At 48.3% G+C, this 20445-nt stretch overlaps 2 protein-coding genes across 3 annotated transcripts in view; both read right to left on the bottom strand.

Annotated features, from left to right (window-relative positions):
* The window catches only part of LOC119895510 (UPF0606 protein KIAA1549-like), a 252782-nt gene extending 244245 nt beyond the window's left edge, over positions 1–8537 (bottom strand). For both annotated transcript variants that reach the window (XM_038708673.1, XM_038708674.1), the window contains exons 1-2: positions 6291–8537; positions 4466–4674 (exon numbers count right to left, since the gene is read on the bottom strand). In XM_038708673.1, coding sequence (XP_038564601.1) covers positions 4466–4613 — 148 coding nt within the window. In that variant the 5' untranslated portion in view covers positions 4614–4674; positions 6291–8537. The remainder of the gene's footprint in view (positions 1–4465; positions 4675–6290) is intronic.
* A 984-nt stretch (positions 8538–9521) lies between these two features.
* parp12b (poly (ADP-ribose) polymerase family, member 12b) overlaps positions 9522–20445 on the bottom strand; it is a 34025-nt gene continuing 23101 nt past the window's right edge. The window contains exons 7-8 of the mRNA XM_038708683.1: positions 11534–11654; positions 9522–11196 (exon numbers count right to left, since the gene is read on the bottom strand). Coding sequence (XP_038564611.1) covers positions 11045–11196; positions 11534–11654 — 273 coding nt within the window. The 3' untranslated portion in view covers positions 9522–11044. The remainder of the gene's footprint in view (positions 11197–11533; positions 11655–20445) is intronic.

The raw sequence follows: 20445 nt of genomic DNA, 5'->3' as shown, positions 1-20445 counted from the left end.
GTAAGACAGACAGACAGACAGACAGTAAGACAGACAGATAATAAGACAGACAGACAGATAGTAAGACAGACAGGCAGATAATAAGACAGATAGATAGTAAGACAGACAGGTAGATAGAAAGACAGACAGATAGTAAGACAGACAGACAGATAGAAAGACAGACAGATAGTAAGACAGACAGACAGACAGTAAGACAGACAGACAGATAGTAAGACAGACAGTTAGAAAGACAGACAGATAGAAAGACAGATAGATAGTAAGACAGACAGGCAGATAGTAAGACAGATAGATAGTAAGACAGACAGGTAGATAGAAAGACAGATAGATAGTAAGACAGACAGGCAGATAGTAAGACAGACAGATAGTAAGACAGACAGGTAGATAGAAGACAGATAGATAGACAGACAGGTAGATAGAAAGACAGACAGATAGTAAGACAGACAGACAGATAGAAAGACAGACAGATAGTAAGACAGACAGACAGATAGTAAGACAGACAGACAGATAGTAAGACAGACAGTTAGAAAGACAGACAGATAGAAAGACAGATAGATAGTAAGACAGACAGGTAGATAGAAAGACAGATAGATAGTAAGACAGACAGGCAGATAGTAAGACAGATAGATAGTAAGACAGACAGCAGATAATAAGACAGATAGATAGTAAGACAGACAGACAGATAGAAAGACAGACAGATAGTAAGACAGACAGACAGACAGTAAGACAGACAGACAGATAGTAAGACAGACAGTTAGAAAGACAGACAGATAGAAAGACAGATAGATAGTAAGACAGACAGGCAGATAGTAAGACAGATAGATAGTAAGACAGACAGGTAGATAGAAAGACAGACAGATAGTAAGACAGACAGACAGATAGTAAGACAGACAGATAGAAAGACAGACAGACAGACAGTAAGACAGACAGTTAGAAAGACAGACAGATAGTAAGACAGACAGACAGACAGACAGTAAGACAGACAGGTAGATAGAAAGACAGATAGATAGTAAGACAGACAGGTAGATAGAAAGACAGACAGATAGTAAGACAGACAGACAGATAGAAAGACAGACAGATAGTAAGACAGACAGACAGACAGTTAGACAGACAGACAGATAGTAAGACAGACAGTTAGAAAGACAGACAGATAGAAAGACAGATAGATAGTAAGACAGACAGGTAGATAGAAAGACAGATAGATAGTAAGACAGACAGGCAGATAGTAAGACAGATAGATAGTAAGACAGACAGGCAGATAATAAGACAGATAGATAGTAAGACAGACAGACAGATAGAAAGACAGACAGATAGTAAGACAGACAGACAGACAGTAAGACAGACAGTTAGAAAGACAGACAGATAGTAAGACAGACAGACAGACAGACAGTAAGACAGACAGATAATAAGACAGACAGACAGATAGTAAGACAGACAGGCAGATAATAAGACAGATAGATAGTAAGACAGACAGGTAGATAGAAAGACAGACAGATAGTAAGACAGACAGACAGACAGTAAGACAGACAGTTAGAAAGACAGACAGATAGTAAGACAGACAGACAGACAGACAGTAAGACAGACAGATAATAAGACAGACAGACAGACAGACAGTAAGACAGACAGGTAGATAGAAAGACAGATAGATAGTAAGACAGACAGGTAGATAGAAAGACAGACAGATAGTAAGACAGACAGACAGATAGTAAGACAGACAGATAGAAAGACAGACAGACAGACAGTAAGACAGACAGTTAGAAAGACAGACAGATAGTAAGACAGACAGACAGACAGACAGACAGTAAGACAGACAGGTAGATAGAAAGACAGATAGATAGTAAGACAGACAGGTAGATAGAAAGACAGACAGATAGTAAGACAGACAGACAGATAGAAAGACAGACAGATAGTAAGACAGACAGACAGACAGTAAGACAGACAGTTAGAAAGACAGACAGATAGTAAGACAGACAGACAGACAGACAGACAGTAAGACAGATAGATAATAAGACAGACAGACAGACAGTAAGACAGACAGGCAGATAATAAGACAGACAGATAGTAAGACAGACAGGTAGATAGAAAGACAGACAGATAGTAAGACAGACAGACAGATAGAAAGACAGACAGATAGTAAGACAGACAGGTAGATAGAAAGACAGACAGATAGTAAGACAGACAGACAGATAGAAAGACAGACAGATAGTAAGACAGACAGACAGGCAGTAAGACAGACAGACAGATAGTAAGACAGACAGTTAGAAAGACAGACAGATAGAAAGACAGATAGATAGTAAGACAGACAGGCAGATAGTAAGACAGATAGATAGTAAGACAGACAGGTAGATAGAAAGACAGATAGATAGTAAGACAGACAGGCAGATAGTAAGACAGATAGATAGTAAGACAGACAGGTAGATAGAAAGACAGATAGATAGTAAGACAGACAGGTAGATAGAAAGACAGACAGATAGTAAGACAGACAGACAGATAGAAAGACAGATAGATAGTAAGACAGACAGGTAGATAGAAAGACAGATAGATAGTAAGACAGACAGACAGATAGATAGTAAGACAGACAGGTAGATAGATAGTAAGACAGACAGGTAGATAGAAAGACAGACAGGCAGATAGTAAGACAGATAGATAGTAAGACAGACAGACATAGAAAGACAGATAGATAGTAAGACAGACAGGCAGATAGTAAGACAGATAGATAGTAAGACAGACAGGCAGATAGTAAGACAGATAGATAGTAAGACAGACAGGTAGATAGAAAGACAGACAGATAGTAAGACAGACAGACAGATAGAAAGACTGACAGATAGAAAGACAGATAGATAGTAAGACAGACAGGTAGATAGAAAGACAGACAGATAGTAAGACAGACAGGCAGATAGAAAGACAGATAGATAGTAAGACAGACAGGTAGATAGAAAGACAGATAGATAGTAAGACAGACAGGTAGATAGAAAGACAGACAGATAGTAAGACAGACAGACAGATAGAAAGACAGACAGATAGTAAGACAGACAGTTAGAAAGACAGACAGATAGTAAGACAGACAGACAGACAGATAGATAGTAAGACAGACAGATAGTAAGACAGATAGATAGTAAGACAGACAGGTAGATAGAAAGACAGATAGATAGTAAGACAGACAGACAGATAGATAGTAAGACAGACAGGTAGATAGATAGTAAGACAGACAGGTAGATAGAAAGACAGACAGGCAGATAGTAAGACAGATAGATAGTAAGACAGACAGACATAGAAAGACAGATAGATAGTAAGACAGACAGGCAGATAGTAAGACAGATAGATAGTAAGACAGACAGGCAGATAGTAAGACAGACAGGTAGATAGTAAGACAGACAGGTAGATAGAAAGACAGACAGATAGTAAGACAGACAGACAGATAGAAAGACTGACAGATAGAAAGACAGATAGATAGTAAGACAGACAGGTAGATAGAAAGACAGACAGATAGTAAGACAGACAGATAGATAGAAAGACAGATAGATAGTAAGACAGACAGGTAGATAGAAAGACAGATAGATAGAAAGACAGATAGATAGTAAGACAGACAGCTAGATAGAAAGACAGATAGATAGTAAGACAGACAGGTAGATAGAAAGACAGACAGATAGTAAGACAGACAGGTAGACAGAAAGACAGACAGATAGTAAGACAGACAGACAGATAGAAAGACAGACAGATAGAAAGACAGATAGATAGTAAGACAGACAGGTAGATAGAAAGACAGACAGATAGTAAGACAGACAGTTAGAAAGACAGACAGACAGATAATAAGACAACGCTCCAAGGCCTAAAATCCTCCTTTAGTTGTTTGTTGCTTCCTTGGGTCCCTCGAGCGACGCTATAAAAAATATATTCTTATAACTACTAAGTGAAGACGTTTCTGACTCTGATCTGCACCAGTGGGATGTTCACTCCTCCTCTGACTTCTTTCTTTGAGTTTAAACCGGTAAATTGATCCTCTGAGAACTATATCAGCAGACTGAAGCACAAACCTGAGAGACTTCCAGCACCTTCCAGTTCAGCTTTCAGTGAGTCTCAACACAGGCCGTTACTACGACCCTCATTACTGTTTGTTGTGGCAGCGCCCTCTAGCGGCGGGAGGAAGTCGGGTGACGTATAATAAATAGGCATAAATAGGTGGATGACCGACCTCTTTCATTGTTTAGGTTGGAGTACGGGGTCTTTGTTGTTTTGTTGTTGTTGTGAGAAACAGATGACCTGTAAGCAGCAGAGTGGCCACGTCCTGACGTTCAGTTTATAAACTCTGGATCCTACATTTCCCATAATGCACCTGGATAGTGTCTTTCATTAAACCTTCTCTGTCAAACAGCCACGTCTTTCACACAGGCTGGGGCGGCACAGAACCAGAACCAGAACCAGGACCTGTAGCAATTAAAATCAGTGGACGGTCCCTTTAAAAACTTACCTGCAGCAGGTGAGCTCGATGTCACCATGGAAACCAGCGTGCCGGCAACCAGCAGCATCACACCGAGTGTGCGTCTGCACGCTGACGTTCTGGAGTCCATCCCGGTCCTGGTCCTGAAGCTGGGGTCAGGCGGGATCAGAGCGTCCATCGTCCTCAAAGGGCCGCCGGTCTGATCCCGGTACAGAGAGGCGAGGGCCCATCAGGAGGACCTGAACCGCATGAGAAGATTATTAAATGTCCAGCTGCAAAGCCATATTTCATTTAATTAGGGACGAGCAAGACCAGGACCAGAGAGACCAGTGAGACCAGGACCAGAGAGACCAGGACCAGTGAGACCAAGACCAGAGAGACCAGGACCAGTGAGACCAGTGAGACCAGTGAGACCAGTGAGACCAAGACCAGAGAGACCAAGACCAGAGAGACCAGGACCAGTGAGACCTGTGAGACCAGTGAGACCAGTGAGACCAAGACCAGAGAGACCAGGACTAGAGAGACCAGGACCAGTGAGACCAGTGAGACCAGTGAGACCAAGACCAGAGAGACTAGGACTAGAGAGACCAGGACCAGTGAGACCAGTGAGACCAGTGAGACCAGTGAGACCAGGCCCACGGAGGTCGTGTTCTTGGTCACACAGTACAGATCCTTTATTGTTCTCTGATGTTGTTTATTCTTTTGTATTTCTACCTTCTCTTTATCGTAGCAAAGCAGATTCACCAAGTTTGTACAACTACTAACACGGGGAGGTTTCAAATACATGTAGTACTGTAGAGGTAGAATGTAACACTGTGAAATACTCAAATAAAGTACCTCAAAATTTTACTTAAGAACAGAGGAAAAGTACTTTCCACCAGTGGAGCTTCTGTCCTGATCTAATGCTTCAGCTCTAATGATCTTATTATAATAAAACATATCAAATACATAAATAACAAATATGTGATAATTACTAGCTACTAAATATCAAATAAATAATAATAAGAAATAGACTAAGTGTTTCTTCGTTTGGACCGGGAGGATCCAGGATCAGGATCAATAACTGAGTACCTGCCCCAACCCCCCCAGACCCTCCAGACCCCAGAACCAGAGGCCCCTGACAGCTCAGAGCTGAAACAAACAGTCAACCAACAAATACAGGATCTGTGCCTCAGTAAACTGGATCTGTGGGGGCCGAACAAAACCGGACCTTAGAGGTCCAACAGTTCTGAATAATCAGAAAACGAATGCAGAATAATAAAATAATTAAACACTCGTTAATATTTCCTCTGGCGCCAGCTCAGTCCTGCCTCTCTGCCCAGGCCCTGGTCTGGCTGGTTCCGGCCCTGCTCAGCTAACTGTGTTTCCAGGCCGATCGCACCTCTGCTGTCCTGGCTCGGCTCAGCACGGCTCGGTTCTGCTCTCACACTGACCCCATTACCGGACAGATAACCCGCCTACACTCCGGGCCTGTCTCACATGTCTCCGTGTGTCCTCCGCGGAGACACCGGGCAGGACGGCGGCTCTCATCCCGGTCACAGCTGCAGAGCATCCGTGCCCTAATTACCCGGTCCGGCCCAGTCCGGCCCGGCCCGGCGCCGGTTTAACGCGCTAACATCCGTCACTGTGAACCCTATAATAAACCGAGTCTGGTTCTGCGGAGCCGGGCCGCCTCCCCCTCGTACAGCTGGAGCCTCCATGCCGCTAAAACCGACACCGAGCCCCGGCGAAGCGGATCAGACCTGCAGCTGCCCCCCACTGAAAAACAGGCTATACGCTGAGAGGGATCCGAGCCGAGCCGAGCCGAGCTATCGTTCCAGGATGCGTTTTGTCCCCAGTCAGAGAGGAGACCTACCTGCCATCCTGGAGATGCGCTGCGGCCGCGTCACGCCTCTCCCGCAGCCGCGCGGGGAAGGAGGAGGCGGAGAGTCCCTGCGGAATCAGACCTTCCTCCTCGCTGTCCGCAGTCTTCTTCACCTCCTCATCTCTTCAATAAAAGAAGGAGCCTCGGTGATCTGGACCCGTCCGCGCTGCTCCCGGGCCCGTCAGATTCAGGGCACGTCCGATCTCGGTACCAGTCTAACCCGGCTCCGCCTGCTGCTGCGGGCGTCACTTGATCCACATCTACAATTCAAACGACATCTCTTTGCCTTTCTGCTCACACACAGAGACGTTTCATCAGAGCTGAGCTCGGATCAGTCCGGCAGGACCAGCACTGACCCTGAACCTGGACTTCAGCTGAAAGCTCCGGTCCAGCTGTTAGTCTGCAGAGACTCAAACATGAAGCAGTCCGTGTGGAAATCAGTCCTTTTAATTCAAAATCAATATCTGTAGGAAACACAAATCATTAATAACTAACAATCAATGCAGAACAGTAATCTACGGCGTCCCAGAGGGGATTCTTCAGGTCACAACTGTGTCCTGGTGCTGGTTTTACAGAATGAACTGGTCTGCTATGCCTCTAGCGCCCCCTGAGGTGCACACAGGTATGAACAGGTGGCTGTAAAGGCCTCGGTGTGCTTCAAAGGAACTTCCTGTCAGATGTTCCTCTTTCTTAAGTTCTAACAACCCCGCCCACTTAGCTGCACGCACTTAGCATATTAGCATATTAGCATTATGCTCAGATTAGCATATAGTGTTCAGCAATGCAACTGAGCATGGCGACGCTAACATGATGTTTTTCTTGGTTGTCAACAGCAGAATGTGTGAGCCATCCTGACAAAGGTCGCCACCCGTCCCTCAAAATACGGAATCGTCCCGTATTTACGAGTTGTCTTTAACGCAGCATCCTGTGAAGACTTGTCCTTTTCTGCCTGTGATTGGCTGCCATTGTTGGCTTGATTAATACCGTCAGGTTCAGGGCCAATCAGAGTCAGGGAACCAAACGAAACCGGATTCAAAAAGTACCAACGACGACGAGAGTGGGAGAACTCAAACGTCCTTCTTCATGAGTATCAGGCCGAACGTCACAGTTTGTGGTCCAGCGTTGTGAGTGGAGCACGGCGGCCTGTCAGACTGCGATGGCACGCAGCGACAATGTAAATGAATCACATGCCCACATTATAGATGAAGATGTGTTTTTGTGTCTGAGGCATACAGTCAGACACATCAGCATGAAGAGATAAGAGAGAGATTTAATTATCCAAATATAGAGCCTATGTGAAGAATATAAACAACTGCATGTAGAATCGCCTGATTCAACACTACAGAAATATATTTACTGAACAATCATAAAAATGGTGCTGAATTGAGAAATGTTTGTAGATGGATTATTAATGTGTGGTTTTAATTGTTTGGATGGTTTTACTGCAAACAATGACAACAAAGGGCGTTCACCCCCCCCCCTCTACTGGAGCAGTTAGAAAAACAAACAGCTGCTCAGTGCTGCAGGAGTGCTGTACCTCTGACTGGAAAACATTTCTAAAAGGAAGCAGGCCTGACTACTTCTAATCCTCTGATGTTCATGCAAAATCCTTTGCAGACGTCTTTCCATTCCAACTGTATCAAAGCATGTGTTTCAGCCTGTTCATAGTTAATAAGTTACAGACAAGTTCATTTAACAAGTTAGTAACGTTCACAGTTCACACCCTACTTTTATTGTCGTAGCGGTTTATTCAGCGCTGACAGTCTGACCGCTAGTCTGCTGAGCTGTGACAGAGAGAGTGACTGAGTTCATCTGTTCACACTGATTAGCAGAGAGATCATTTTAACGTCTGTTGGTCTCCATCTTAATACTTTCCTGAAAACATGTTTTAAGTTATGATATACCACCACTGGCACGCCATCGGGCCTGTGGTTGCCGGGCCCCCGCTTTGGCAGGCGTCCCTTATTTTCCCCTAATCCTGATGAAACCAGCAGAAAGACCCTGTAGGCCAGATTATAAACACTATTTACCCTGGTTGATTTCTCTGGTCCAATCTCTGCAAAAGTCAAAACACACATCTCACACTGTGAGACACAATTGACACCATGTTATGACCAAGCAGGAACCTCCGGGTCTCTAAAGTGAAGCGCCTTAAACCTGCGTCCTCTCCAGCAGCCGGCAGTATCCGCTGCTCTGTGAACATTTAACCATATCAGGAGTCGGCTGCTCATTTTTCAGTAAGAACGTTTAGTTTTAAGCCTGTTTGTCGCTAGCTAAAATTAGCATCCCAGCTAACATCACATCTACTCATTTGGCTGAGTAAATATTAATATTAAATAAGAATATAAGCTGGGATGCTAATTTTTATTAACTTTGATTAATACACATCAGTTAACGTGAATAACTGATGCACCTTGCTAACCAAGCTAGTTAGCTCCACCCTCTCGTCCAAATATGGTCACCTCTGGTTCCAAAAAAACCCCAAGATGGCGACGGCCGAACTGCCAAACTGAAGGCTTCGAAACGGCGGACCACATACCAGCGGGTGACGTCACGGCGGCTACGCCCACTTCTGTCATACAGTCTTCAAACACCCTAACAAACAAATATCCAGCGTGAGCACTAATGATCAAACATTCTCAAGAAGCCATCAGGAGACTGGAATGAATGAAAAGGGTAAACTCACAGGTGTTTGGATGCAAACATCAGAGAAGGAGGCGGCGGAGGAACCACAAACGGAAAACAAACATCCTGCAGGAAGGAAAACTGAACTATTAGTGAGCTTGTAAGATTCACATCGTATCAAACTCCCGGAGTGGAACATGTGAAGTTTAGTTTCTCCAACAGATAATACAATGTTTTCTTTCGGGGTTCGGCCAAACTGGGGAGGATCAAGACGTGTGTTTAGGCTTTTCAGAAAACGTAGTACACAGTCAAGAAGTTTGTTAGCAATCCAGAAAACCTGTAAGAAGACCTCAGTGCGGGCTTCACACTCAAACACTAAAGTTTGTATCAGTGTTAACAGTGTTTGTTGTAGCATACGTTTAGCACGCTAATATGCAGAGCGCACAGCATGGAGCGTCTCAGACCTCCTGACACCAAGAACCCAGAGAAATCATTTAGCATTTATCTTTACTGTGAAACACGTTTAGTCCTTTTCAGAAAACCAAATGAACATTTACAGCATCAGTCTGCAACACCATAAACCGGACGTAAACAAAGTCTTACTCAGAAAGTTTATTCAGATGCAAAGAGAGCGACAGATCCAATACAAATATTTCTGCTGTTGAAAAACATGTAAGAGACATCCACCGCTCAAAGAGACCGACTGAATGTGCTGCTTGTCATGGTTGGTTATTTAATGTTGCTGCGTTAGTCCACATAAAGAAATCCTCAACATAAAGAAATCCTCAACATAAACTAACTTAGTCATGAACATAAACATCAACATGAAAAGTCTTTATCGCACCCACAGAATGAAAAACAGTCCTTAAACCACTAAATACACACATTTAAAAAGCAAACAGTAACATCTTTAAACGTGTCTGTTTTTAATGGCAGGTTTAACCTCCTTCAGACTCAACGCTAATAACTCAATGTCCGGCCTCGGAACAAACCTGACTCGACAGGTATGTAAACAATAGCTAGCAGCATTAGCATGTTAACATTAGCTAATGTTTGCATTACGGTTAACAGATGTGGAGTTACAGTACCATTTTTTGCAAGCATGAACCTCTGAGTTTAAAAAAGTGAAGCCAGTGCTGAAGTAAGTTAAACCTGCATTCTCTCCATCAGCCAGCAGGGGGCGGCTGTATAGAAGTCTATGAAAAAATGTTTCTACTTCTCAGCTGATTAATTACCTCGGTAACACTTTCCTAATGAGTTTATGTTCTCAGTCGCTAGTTTCATCATCGTTGGTCATTTTTCCAGGAAGTACGTTTTGTTTTAAGCCTGGTTGTCACTAGCCAAAATTAGCATCCCAGCTAATATCACAATTAACATGAATTGCAGATGCACCTAGCTAACCAAGCTAGCTAGCTCCACCCTCTTGTCCAAATATGGTCATGTCTGGTTCCACGAAAACAAGATGGCGACTGCCAAAATGCCGAACTAGAGGCTTCAAAACGGTGGTTACGTCCATTTCTTTTATACGGGCTCTCACGGGGCCTTTAATGTTTTAGCTGTGTCGGGACTTGAGTGCACATTAGCTGTTACCTGCAGCACATTTACATTCGAGTGCACTGTCCTCTAAAGATAAACAAAAGCAGTTAGCATGTTATTATGCTAGTATGTTTTAGCATGTTATGTTGCATGTGACCATTAAAGCTAGCCAAATTTAGCTAAGACAAGATGCTAATGTTAGCACAGCGAGAATCTGGAAATTGGTTTGAGTATCTTGTTGGTGTCGGTTGCACCAGATACAGTCATGTGATTAGGATTCATCCTCTGAGGACCATGAACGTCCGAACCACATATCATAATATTCCATCCAGTCAATAGTTTAGTTTAGATATTTTGGTCTGAACCAAAGTGGTGGATTGACTGACACGCCGCTGTCTACAGTAACAGAGTCGTCTGTTTTCACAGTGAAGGAGGGAAGTCGGCGGAGGGAACCGAAGGTTACCTTTCTAACATTTTTCTAACTGCTGCCAAACACCAAAGCAAGTTCCTCGTTTGTTTAAACCACATGGAAATAAAGCTGATTCTGACACAGAAATAATCCCAGGTATACCAAGGTAAGGCACTCAATCAGATCCAGACTGTTCAGACCAGGGCCACATCAGTTCAAGGTTTCTCTGCTGAGCGGCCTGGTTCTGCACCTCGGCTACAGACACGAAGCGTGGGCGACGATGAACTCTCCTCTTGGTGTTGTGTTTGGGGTTCCTCTGGTACATGTCTGCAAAGAAGAGCAGAAGCAGTGAACTCATCTGTCTTGACTTGGGACTTAGCTGTGATTACTTAAGACACCCCATGGGACTAACCTAAGACTGATCTTTCTTTACCTTGTTTTTGGGACTTTTGTCTTGAATCAGAACCTGACTCTGGTCTTGTCTTTGAACCTTCCTGTCTTGTGATTGCCAATCTTAATTAGGGATTTGATTTTGGGACTTGCTGATCCTGACTTGGGATGTGACTCTGGACTTACATGTCCTGAGTCTTAGCCAAGACCTCCATGTGACTTGTATAACACTGATTTAGTTCCCTCTTTGAGAGCAGGTGAGAGGAAGTCGTACCTTTGAAGCTGATGAAGTACTGTCTATGGCCTTTCACAACTTCGACCTCAGCTGTTCTGTCAGACAGGTACGATTCCTCCAGAGTCTGCGATGTCACTGATGTGGTGCGCTGCTTTTCATCCTGAGGGAAGTAGAGAGGGGTGAGCATGCTAACATGCTAATATTATAGTTTTATTAGTATAGTTTATTAGTCCGCAGACCTCTGCACCTTGTTCTCAGACCTCTGCACTTAGTCCCCAGACCTCTGCACCTTGTTCCCAGACCTCTGCACCTTGTTCTCAGACCTCTGCACTTAGTCCCCAGACCTCTGCAACTACTCCCCAGACCTCTGCAACTAGTCCCCAGACCTCTGCACCTTGTTCTCAGACCTCTGCACTTAGTCCCCAGACCTCTGCAACTACTCCCCAGACCTCTGCAACTAGTCCCCAGACCTCTGCACCTTGTTCTCAGACCTCTGCACTTAGTCCCCAGACCTCTGCACCTTGTTCTCAGACCTCTGCACTTAGTCCCCAGACCTCTGCACCTTGTTCCCAGACCTCTGCACCTTGTTCTCAGACCTCTGCACTTAGTCCCCAGACCTCTGCACCTTGTTCTCAGACCTCTGCAACTAGTCCCCAGACCTCTGCACTTAGTCCACAGACCTCTGCACTTAGTCCACAGACCTCTGCACTTAGTAGTCAGACCTCTGCACCTTGTTCTCAGACCTCTGCAACTAGTCCCCAGACCTCTGCACTTAGTCCCCAGACCTCTGCACCTTGTTCTCAGACCTCTGCACTTAGTCCCCAGACCTCTGCACCTTGTTCTCAGACCTCTGCACCTTGTTCTCAGTCCTCTGCACCTTGTTCTCAGTCCTCTGCACCTTGTTCTCAGACCTTTGCACTTGGTCCCCAGACCTCTGCACTTAGTCCCCAGATCTCTGCACATAGTCCCCAGAACTCTGCACTAAGTCCCCAGACCTCTGCACCTTGTTCTCAGACCTCTGCACCTTGTTCTCAGTCCTCTGCACCTTGTTCTCAGTCCTCTGCACCTTGTTCTCAGACCTTTGCACTTGGTCCCCAGACCTCTGCACTTAGTCCCCAGATCTCTGCACATAGTCCCCAGAACTCTGCACTAAGTCCCCAGACCTCTGCACCTTGTTCTCAGACCTCTGCAACTAGTCCCCAGACCTCTGCACTTAGTCCCCAGACCTCTGCACTTAGTCTTCAGACCTCTGCAACTAGTCCCCAAACCTCTGCAACTAGTCCCCAGACCTCTGCACTTAATCCTCAGACTTCTGCACCTTGTTCGCCGACCTCTGCACCTTGTTCTCCGACCTCTGCACTTAGTCCCCAGACCTCTGCAACCAGTCCCCAGACCTCTGCACCTTGTTCTCAGACCTCTGCACCTTGTTCTCCGACCTCTGCACTTAGTCCCCAGACCTCTGCACTTAGTCCCCAGACCTCTGCACTTAGTCCCCAGACCTCTGCACTTAGTCCCCAGACCTCTGCACTTAGTCCCCAGACCTCTGCACTTAGTCCCCAGACCTCTGCAACTAGTCCCCAGACCTCTGCACCTTGTTCTCAAACCTCTGCACCTTGTTCTCAGACCTCTGCACCCTGTTCTCAGACCTCTGCACCTAGTCCCCAGACCTCTGCACCTTGTTCTCAGACCTCTGCACCTTGTTCTCAGACCTCTGCACTTAGTCCCCAGACCTCTGCACCTAGTCCCCAGACCTCTGCACTTAGTCCCCAGACCTCTGCACCTTGTTCTCAGACCTCTGGAACTAGTCCCCAGACCTCTGCACCTTGTTCTCAGACCTCTGCACCTTGTTCTCAGACCTCTGCACTTAGTCCTCAGACCTCTGCACCCTGTTCTCAGACCTCTGCACTTAGTCCCCAGACCTCTGCACCTTGTTCTCAGACCTCTGCACTTAGTAGTCAGACCTCTGGACCTTGTTCTCAGACCTCTGCACCTTGATCTCAGACCTCTGCACTTAGTCCCCAGACCTCTGCACCTTGTTCTCAGACCTCTGCAACTAGTCCCCAGACCTCTGCACTTAGTCCACAGACCTCTGCACTTAGTAGTCAGACCTCTGCACCTTGTTCTCAGACCTCTGCAACTAGTCCCCAGACCTCTGCACTTAGTCCCCAGACCTCTGCACCTTGTTCTCAGACCTCTGCACTTAGTCCCCAGACCTCTGCACCTTGTTCTCAGACCTCTGCACCTTGTTCTCAGACCTCTGCACCTTGTTCTCAGACCTCTGCACCTTGTTCTCAGTCCTCTGCACCTTGTTCTCAGACCTCTGCACTTGGTCCCCAGACCTCTGCACTTAGTCCCCAGATCTCTGCACATAGTCCCCAGAACTCTGCACTTAGTCCCCAGACCTCTGCACCTTGTTCTCAGACCTCTGCAACTAGTCCCCAGACCTCTGCACTTAGTCCCCAGACCTCTGCACTTAGTCCCCAGACCTCTGCACTTAGTCCCCAGACCTCTGCAACTAGTCCCCAGACCTCTGCAACTAGTCCCCAGACCTCTGCAACTAGTCCCCAGACCTCTGCACCTTGTTCTCAAACCTCTGCACCTTGTTCTCAGACCTCTGCACCCTGTTCTCAGACCTCTGCACCTAGTCCCCAGACCTCTGCACCTTGTTCTCAGACCTCTGCACCTTGTTCTCAGACCTCTGCACTTAGTCCCCAGACCTCTGCACCTAGTCCCCAGACCTCTGCACTTAGTCCCCAGACCTCTGCACCTTGTTCTCAGACCTCTGGAACTAGTCCCCAGACCTCTGCACCTTGTTCTCAGACCTCTGCACCTTGTTCTCAGACTTCTGCACTAAGTCCCCAGACCTCTGCACCCTGTTCTCAGACCTCTGCACTTAGTCCCCAGACCTCTGCACCTTGTTCTCAGACCTCTGCACTTAGTAGTCAGACCTCTGGACCTTGTTCTCAGACCTCTGCACCTTGATCTCAGACCTCTGCACTTAGTCCCCAGACCTCTGCACTTAGTCCCCAGACCTCTGCACTTAGTCCCCAGACCTCTGCACCTTGTTCTCAGACCTCTGCAACTAGTCCCCAGACCTCTGCACCTTGTTCTCAGACCTCTACACCTTGTTCTCAGACCTCTGCACCCTGTTCTCAGACCTCTGCAACTAGTCCCCAGACCTCGGCACTTAGTCCTCAGACTTAGTCCCCAGACCTCTGCAACTAGTCCCCAGACCTCTGCACTTAGTCCCATGACCTCTGCACCTTGTTCTCAGACCTCTGCAACTAGTCCCCAGACCTCTGCACCTTGTTCTCAGACTTCTGCACTTAGTCCCCAGACCTCTGCACCCTGTTCTCAGACCTCTGCACTTAGTCCCCAGACCTCTGCACCTTGATCTCAGACCTCTGCACTTAGTCCCCAGACCTCTGCACTTAGTCCTCAGACCTCTGCACTTAGTCCTCAGACCTCTGCACTTAGTCCTCAGACCTCTGCACCTTGTTGTCAGACCTCTGCACTTAGTCGTCAGACCTCTGCACTTAGTCCCCAGACCTCTGCACTTAGTCCCCAGACCTCTGCACTTAGTAGTCAGACCTCTGCACTTAGTAGTCAGACCTCTGCACTTAGTAGTCAGACCTCTGCACCTTGTTCTCAGACCTCTGCAACTAGTCCCCAGACCTCTGCACCTTGTTCTCAGACCTCTGCACTTAGTCCCCAGACCTCTGCACCTTGTTCTCAGACCTCTGCACTTAGTCCCCAGACCTCTGCACCTAGTCCCCAGACCTCTGCACTTAGTCCCCAGACCTCTGCAACTAGTCCCCAGACCTCTGCAACTAGTCCCCAGACCTCTGCACCTTGTTCTCAGACCTCTGCAACTAGTCCCCAGACCTCTGCACCTTGTTCTCAGACTTCTGCACTTAGTCCCCAGACCTCTGCAACTAGTCCCCAGACCTCTGGAACTAGTCCCCAGACCTCTGCACCTTGTTCTCAGACCTCTGCACCTTGTTCTCAGACCTCTGCACCTTGTTCTCAGACCTCTGCACCCTGTTCTCAGACCTCTGCACCTAGTCCCCAGACCTCTGCACCTTGTTCTCAGACCTCTGCACCTTGTTCTCAGACCTCTGCACTTAGTCCCCAGACCTCTGCACTTAGTCCCCAGACCTCTGCACTTAGTCCCCAGACCTCTGCACTTAGTCCCCAGACCTCTGCACCTAGTCCCCAGACCTCTGCACTTAGTCCCCAGACCTCTGCAACTAGTCCCCAGACCTCTGCACCTTGTTCTCAGACCTCTGCAACTAGTCCCCAGACCTCTGCACCTTGTTCTCAGACTTCTGCACTTAGTCCCCAGACCTCTGCAACTAGTCCCCAGACCTCTGGAACTAGTCCCCAGACCTCTGCACCTTGTTCTCAGACCTCTGCACCTTGTTCTCAGACCTCTGCACCTTGTTCTCAGACCTCTGCACCTTGTTCTCAGACCTCTGCACCCTGTTCTCAGACCTCTGCACCTAGTCCCCAGACCTCTGCACCTTGTTCTCAGACCTCTGCACCTTGTTCTCAGACCTCTGCACTTAGTCCCCAGACCTCTGCACTTAGTCCCCAGACCTCTGCACTTAGTCCCCAGACCTCTGCACTTAGTCCCCAGACCTCTGCACCTTGTTCTCAGACCTCTGCACCTTGTTCTCAGACCTCTGCACTTAGTCCCCAGACCTCTGCAACTAGTCCCCAGACCTCTGCACCTTGTTCTCAGACCTCTGCACCTTGTTCTCAGACCTCTGCACCTTGTTCTCAGACCTCTGCACCTTGTTCTCAGACCTCTGCACTTGGTCCCCAGACCTCTGCAACTAGTCCCCAGACCTCTGCACTTAGTCCTCAGACCTCTGCACTTAGTCCCCAGACCTCTGCACTTAGTCCTCAGACCTCTGCACTTAGTCCTCAGACCTCGGCACTTAGTCCTCAGACCTCTGCAACTAGTCCCCAGACCTCTGCACCTTGTTCTCAGACCTCTGCACCTTGTTCTCAGACCTCTGCACCTTGTTCTCAGACCTCTGCACCTTGTTCTCAGACCTCTGCACTTGGTCCCCAGACCTCTGCAACTAGTCCCCAGACCTCTGCACTTAGTCCTCAGACCTCTGCACTTAGTCCTCAGACCTCGGCACTTAGTCCTCAGACCTCTGCACTTAGTCCTCAGACCTCTGCACTTAGTCCCCAGACCTCTGCACTTAGTCCCCAGACCTCTGCACTTAGTAGTCAGACCTCTGGACCTTGTTCTCAGACCTCTGCAACTAGTCCCCAGACCTCTGCACTTAGTAGTCAGACCTCTGCACCTTGTTCTCAGACCTCTGCAACTAGTCCTTAGACCTCTGCACTTAGTCCCCAGACCTCTGCACTTAGTCCCCAGACCTCTGCACCTAGTCCCCAGACCTCTGCACCTAGTCCCCAGACCTCTGCACCTAGTCCCCAGACCTCTGCACCTTGTTCTCAGACCTCTGCACCTTGTTCTCAGGCCTCTGCACCCTGTTCTCAGACCTCTGCACCTAGTCCCCAGACCTCTGCACCTTGTTCTCAGACCTCTGCACCTTGTTCTCAGACCTCTGCAACTAGTCCCCAGACCTCTGCACCTTGTTCTCAGACTTCTGCACTTAGTCCCCAGACCTCTGCACCCTGTTCTCAGACCTCTGCACTTAGTCCCCAGACCTCTGCACCTTGATCTCAGACCTCTGCATTTAGTCCCCAGACCTCTGCACTTAGTCCTCAGACCTCTGCACTTAGTCCTCAGACCTCTGCACCTTGTTGTCAGACCTCTGCACTTAGTCGTCAGACCTCTGCAACTAGTCCCCAGACCTCTGCACTTAGTCCCCAGACCTCTGCACTTAGTAGTCAGACCTCTGCACTTAGTAGTCAGACCTCTGCACCTTGTTCTCAGACCTCTGCACCTTGTTCTCAGACCTCTGCACCTAGTCCCCAGACCTCTGCACTTAGTCCCCAGACCTCTGCACTTAGTAGTCAGACCTCTGGACCTTGTTCTCAGACCTCTGCAACTAGTCCCCAGACCTCTGCACTTAGTAGTCAGACCTCTGCACCTTGTTCTCAGACCTCTGCAACTAGTCCTTAGACCTCTGCACTTAGTCCTCAGACCTCTGCACTTAGTCCTCAGACCTCTGCACTTAGTCCTCAGACCTCTGCACCTTGTTGTCAGACCTCTGCACTTAGTCCCCAGACCTCTGCACTTAGTCCCCAGACCTCTGCACTTAGTAGTCAGACCTCTGCACTTAGTAGTCAGACCTCTGCACTTAGTAGTCAGACCTCTGCACCTTGTTCTCAGACCTCTGCACCTTGTTCTCAGACCTCTGCACTTAGTCCCCAGACCTCTGCACTTAGTCCCCAGACCTCTGCACTTAGTCCCCAGACCTCTGCACCTTGTTCTCAGACCTCTGCACCTAGTCCCCAGACCTCTGCACCTAGTCCCCAGACCTCTGCACCTAGTCCCCAGACCTCTGCAACTAGTCCCCAGACCTCTGCACCTTGTTCTCAGACCTCTGCACCTTGTTCTCAGACCTCTGCACCTTGTTCTCAGACCTCTGCACCTTGTTCTCAGACCTCTGCACTTAGTCCCCAGACCTCTGCAACTAGTCCCCAGACCTCTGCACTTAGTCCCCAGACCTCTGCACCTTGTTCTCAGACCTCTGCAACTAGTCCCCAGACCTCTGCACCTTGTTCTCAGACCTCTGCACCTTGTTCTCAGACTTCTGCACTTAGTCCCCAGACCTCTGCACCTTGTTCTCAGACCTCTGCACTTAGTCCCCAGACCTCTGCACCTTGTTCTCAGACCTCTGCACTTAGTCCCCAGACCTCTGCACCTTGTTCTCAGACCTCTGCACTTAGTCCCCAGACCTCTGCACCTTGATCTCAGACCTCTGCACCTTGTTCTCCGACCTCTGCACTTAGTCCCCAGACCTCTGCACTTAGTCCCCAGACCTCTACACTTAGTCCCCAGACCTCTGCACCTTGTTCTCAGACCTCTGCACTTAGTCCCCAGACCTCTGCACCTTGTTCTCAGACCTCTGCACCTTGTTCTCAGACCTCTGCACCTTGTTCTCAGACCTCTGCACTTAGTCCCCAGACGTCTGCACCTTGTTCTCAGACCTCTGCACCTTGTTCTCCGACCTCTGCACTTAGTCCCCAGACCTCTGCACTTAGTCCCCAGACCTCTGCACTTAGTCCCAAGACCTCTGCACCTTGTTCTCAGACCTCTGCACTTAGTCCTCAGACCTCTACACCTTGTTCTCAGACCTCTGCACTTAGTCCCCAGACCTCTGCACTTAGTCCTCAGACCTCTGCACTTAGTCCTCAGACCTCTGCACCTTGTTCTCAGACCTCTGCACTTAGTCCCCAGACCTCTGCACTTAGTCCCCAGACCTCTGCACTTAGTAGTCAGACCTCTGCACCTTGTTCTCAGACCTCTGCAACTAGTCCCAGACCTCTGCACTTAGTAGTCAGACCTCTGCAACTAGTCCTTAGACCTCTGCACTTAGTCCCCAGACCTCTGGACCTTGTTCTCAGACCTCTGCACTTAGTCCCCAGACCTCTGCACCTTGTTCTCAGACCTCTGCACTTAGTAGTCAGACCTCTGGACCTTGTTCTCAGACCTCTGCACCTTGATCTCAGACCTCTGCACTTAGTCCCCAGACCTCTGCACCTTGTTCTCAGACCTCTGCAACTAGTCCCCAGACCTCTGCACTTAGTCCACAGACCTCTGCACTTAGTAGTCAGACCTCTGCACCTTGTTCTCAGACCTCTGCAACTAGTCCCCAGACCTCTGCACTTAGTCCCCAGACCTCTGCACCTTGTTCTCAGACCTCTGCACTTAGTCCCCAGACCTCTGCACCTTGTTCTCAGACCTCTGCACCTTGTTCTCAGACCTCTGCACCTTGTTCTCAGTCCTCTGCACCTTGTTCTCAGACCTCTGCACTTGGTCCCCAGACCTCTGCACTTAGTCCCCAGATCTCTGCACATAGTCCCCAGAACTCTGCACTTAGTCCCCAGACCTCTGCACCTTGTTCTCAGACCTCTGCAACTAGTCCCCAGACCTCTGCACTTAGTCCCCAGACCTCTGCACTTAGTCCCCAGACCTCTGCACTTAGTCCCCAGACCTCTGCAACTAGTCCCCAGACCTCTGCAACTAGTCCCCAGACCTCTGCACCTTGTTCTCAAACCTCTGCACCTTGTTCTCAGACCTCTGCACCCTGTTCTCAGACCTCTGCACCTAGTCCCCAGACCTCTGCACCTTGTTCTCAGACCTCTGCACCTTGTTCTCAGACCTCGGCACTTAGTCCTCAGACCTCTGCACTTAGTCCTCAGACCTCTGCACTTAGTCCCCAGACCTCTGCACTTAGTCCCCAGACCTCTGCACTTAGTCCCCAGACCTCTGCACTTAGTAGTCAGACCTCTGGACCTTGTTCTCAGACCTCTGCAACTAGTCCCCAGACCTCTGCACTTAGTAGTCAGACCTCTGCACCTTGTTCTCAGACCTCTGCAACTAGTCCTTAGACCTCTGCACTTAGTCCCCAGACCTCTGCACTTAGTCCCCAGACCTCTGCACCTAGTCCCCAGACCTCTGCACCTAGTCCCCAGACCTCTGCACCTTGTTCTCAGACCTCTGCACCTTGTTCTCAGGCCTCTGCACCCTGTTCTCAGACCTCTGCACCTAGTCCCCAGACCTCTGCACCTTGTTCTCAGACCTCTGCACCTTGTTCTCAGACCTCTGCAACTAGTCCCCAGACCTCTGCACCTTGTTCTCAGACTTCTGCACTTAGTCCCCAGACCTCTGCACCCTGTTCTCAGACCTCTGCACCTTGATCTCAGACCTCTGCATTTAGTCCCCAGACCTCTGCACTTAGTCCTCAGACCTCTGCACTTAGTCCTCAGACCTCTGCACCTTGTTGTCAGACCTCTGC

Source organism: Micropterus salmoides, unplaced genomic scaffold, assembly GCF_014851395.1.
Source record: "Micropterus salmoides isolate LMB-PRFRI ecotype aquatic unplaced genomic scaffold, ASM1485139v1 Ms_hic_scaffold_9, whole genome shotgun sequence".
Classification (NCBI taxonomy): domain Eukaryota; kingdom Metazoa; phylum Chordata; class Actinopteri; order Centrarchiformes; family Centrarchidae; genus Micropterus; species Micropterus salmoides.
Note: the sequence above shows the minus strand (reverse complement) of the source record. Positions and strands in the feature narration are given on the sequence as shown.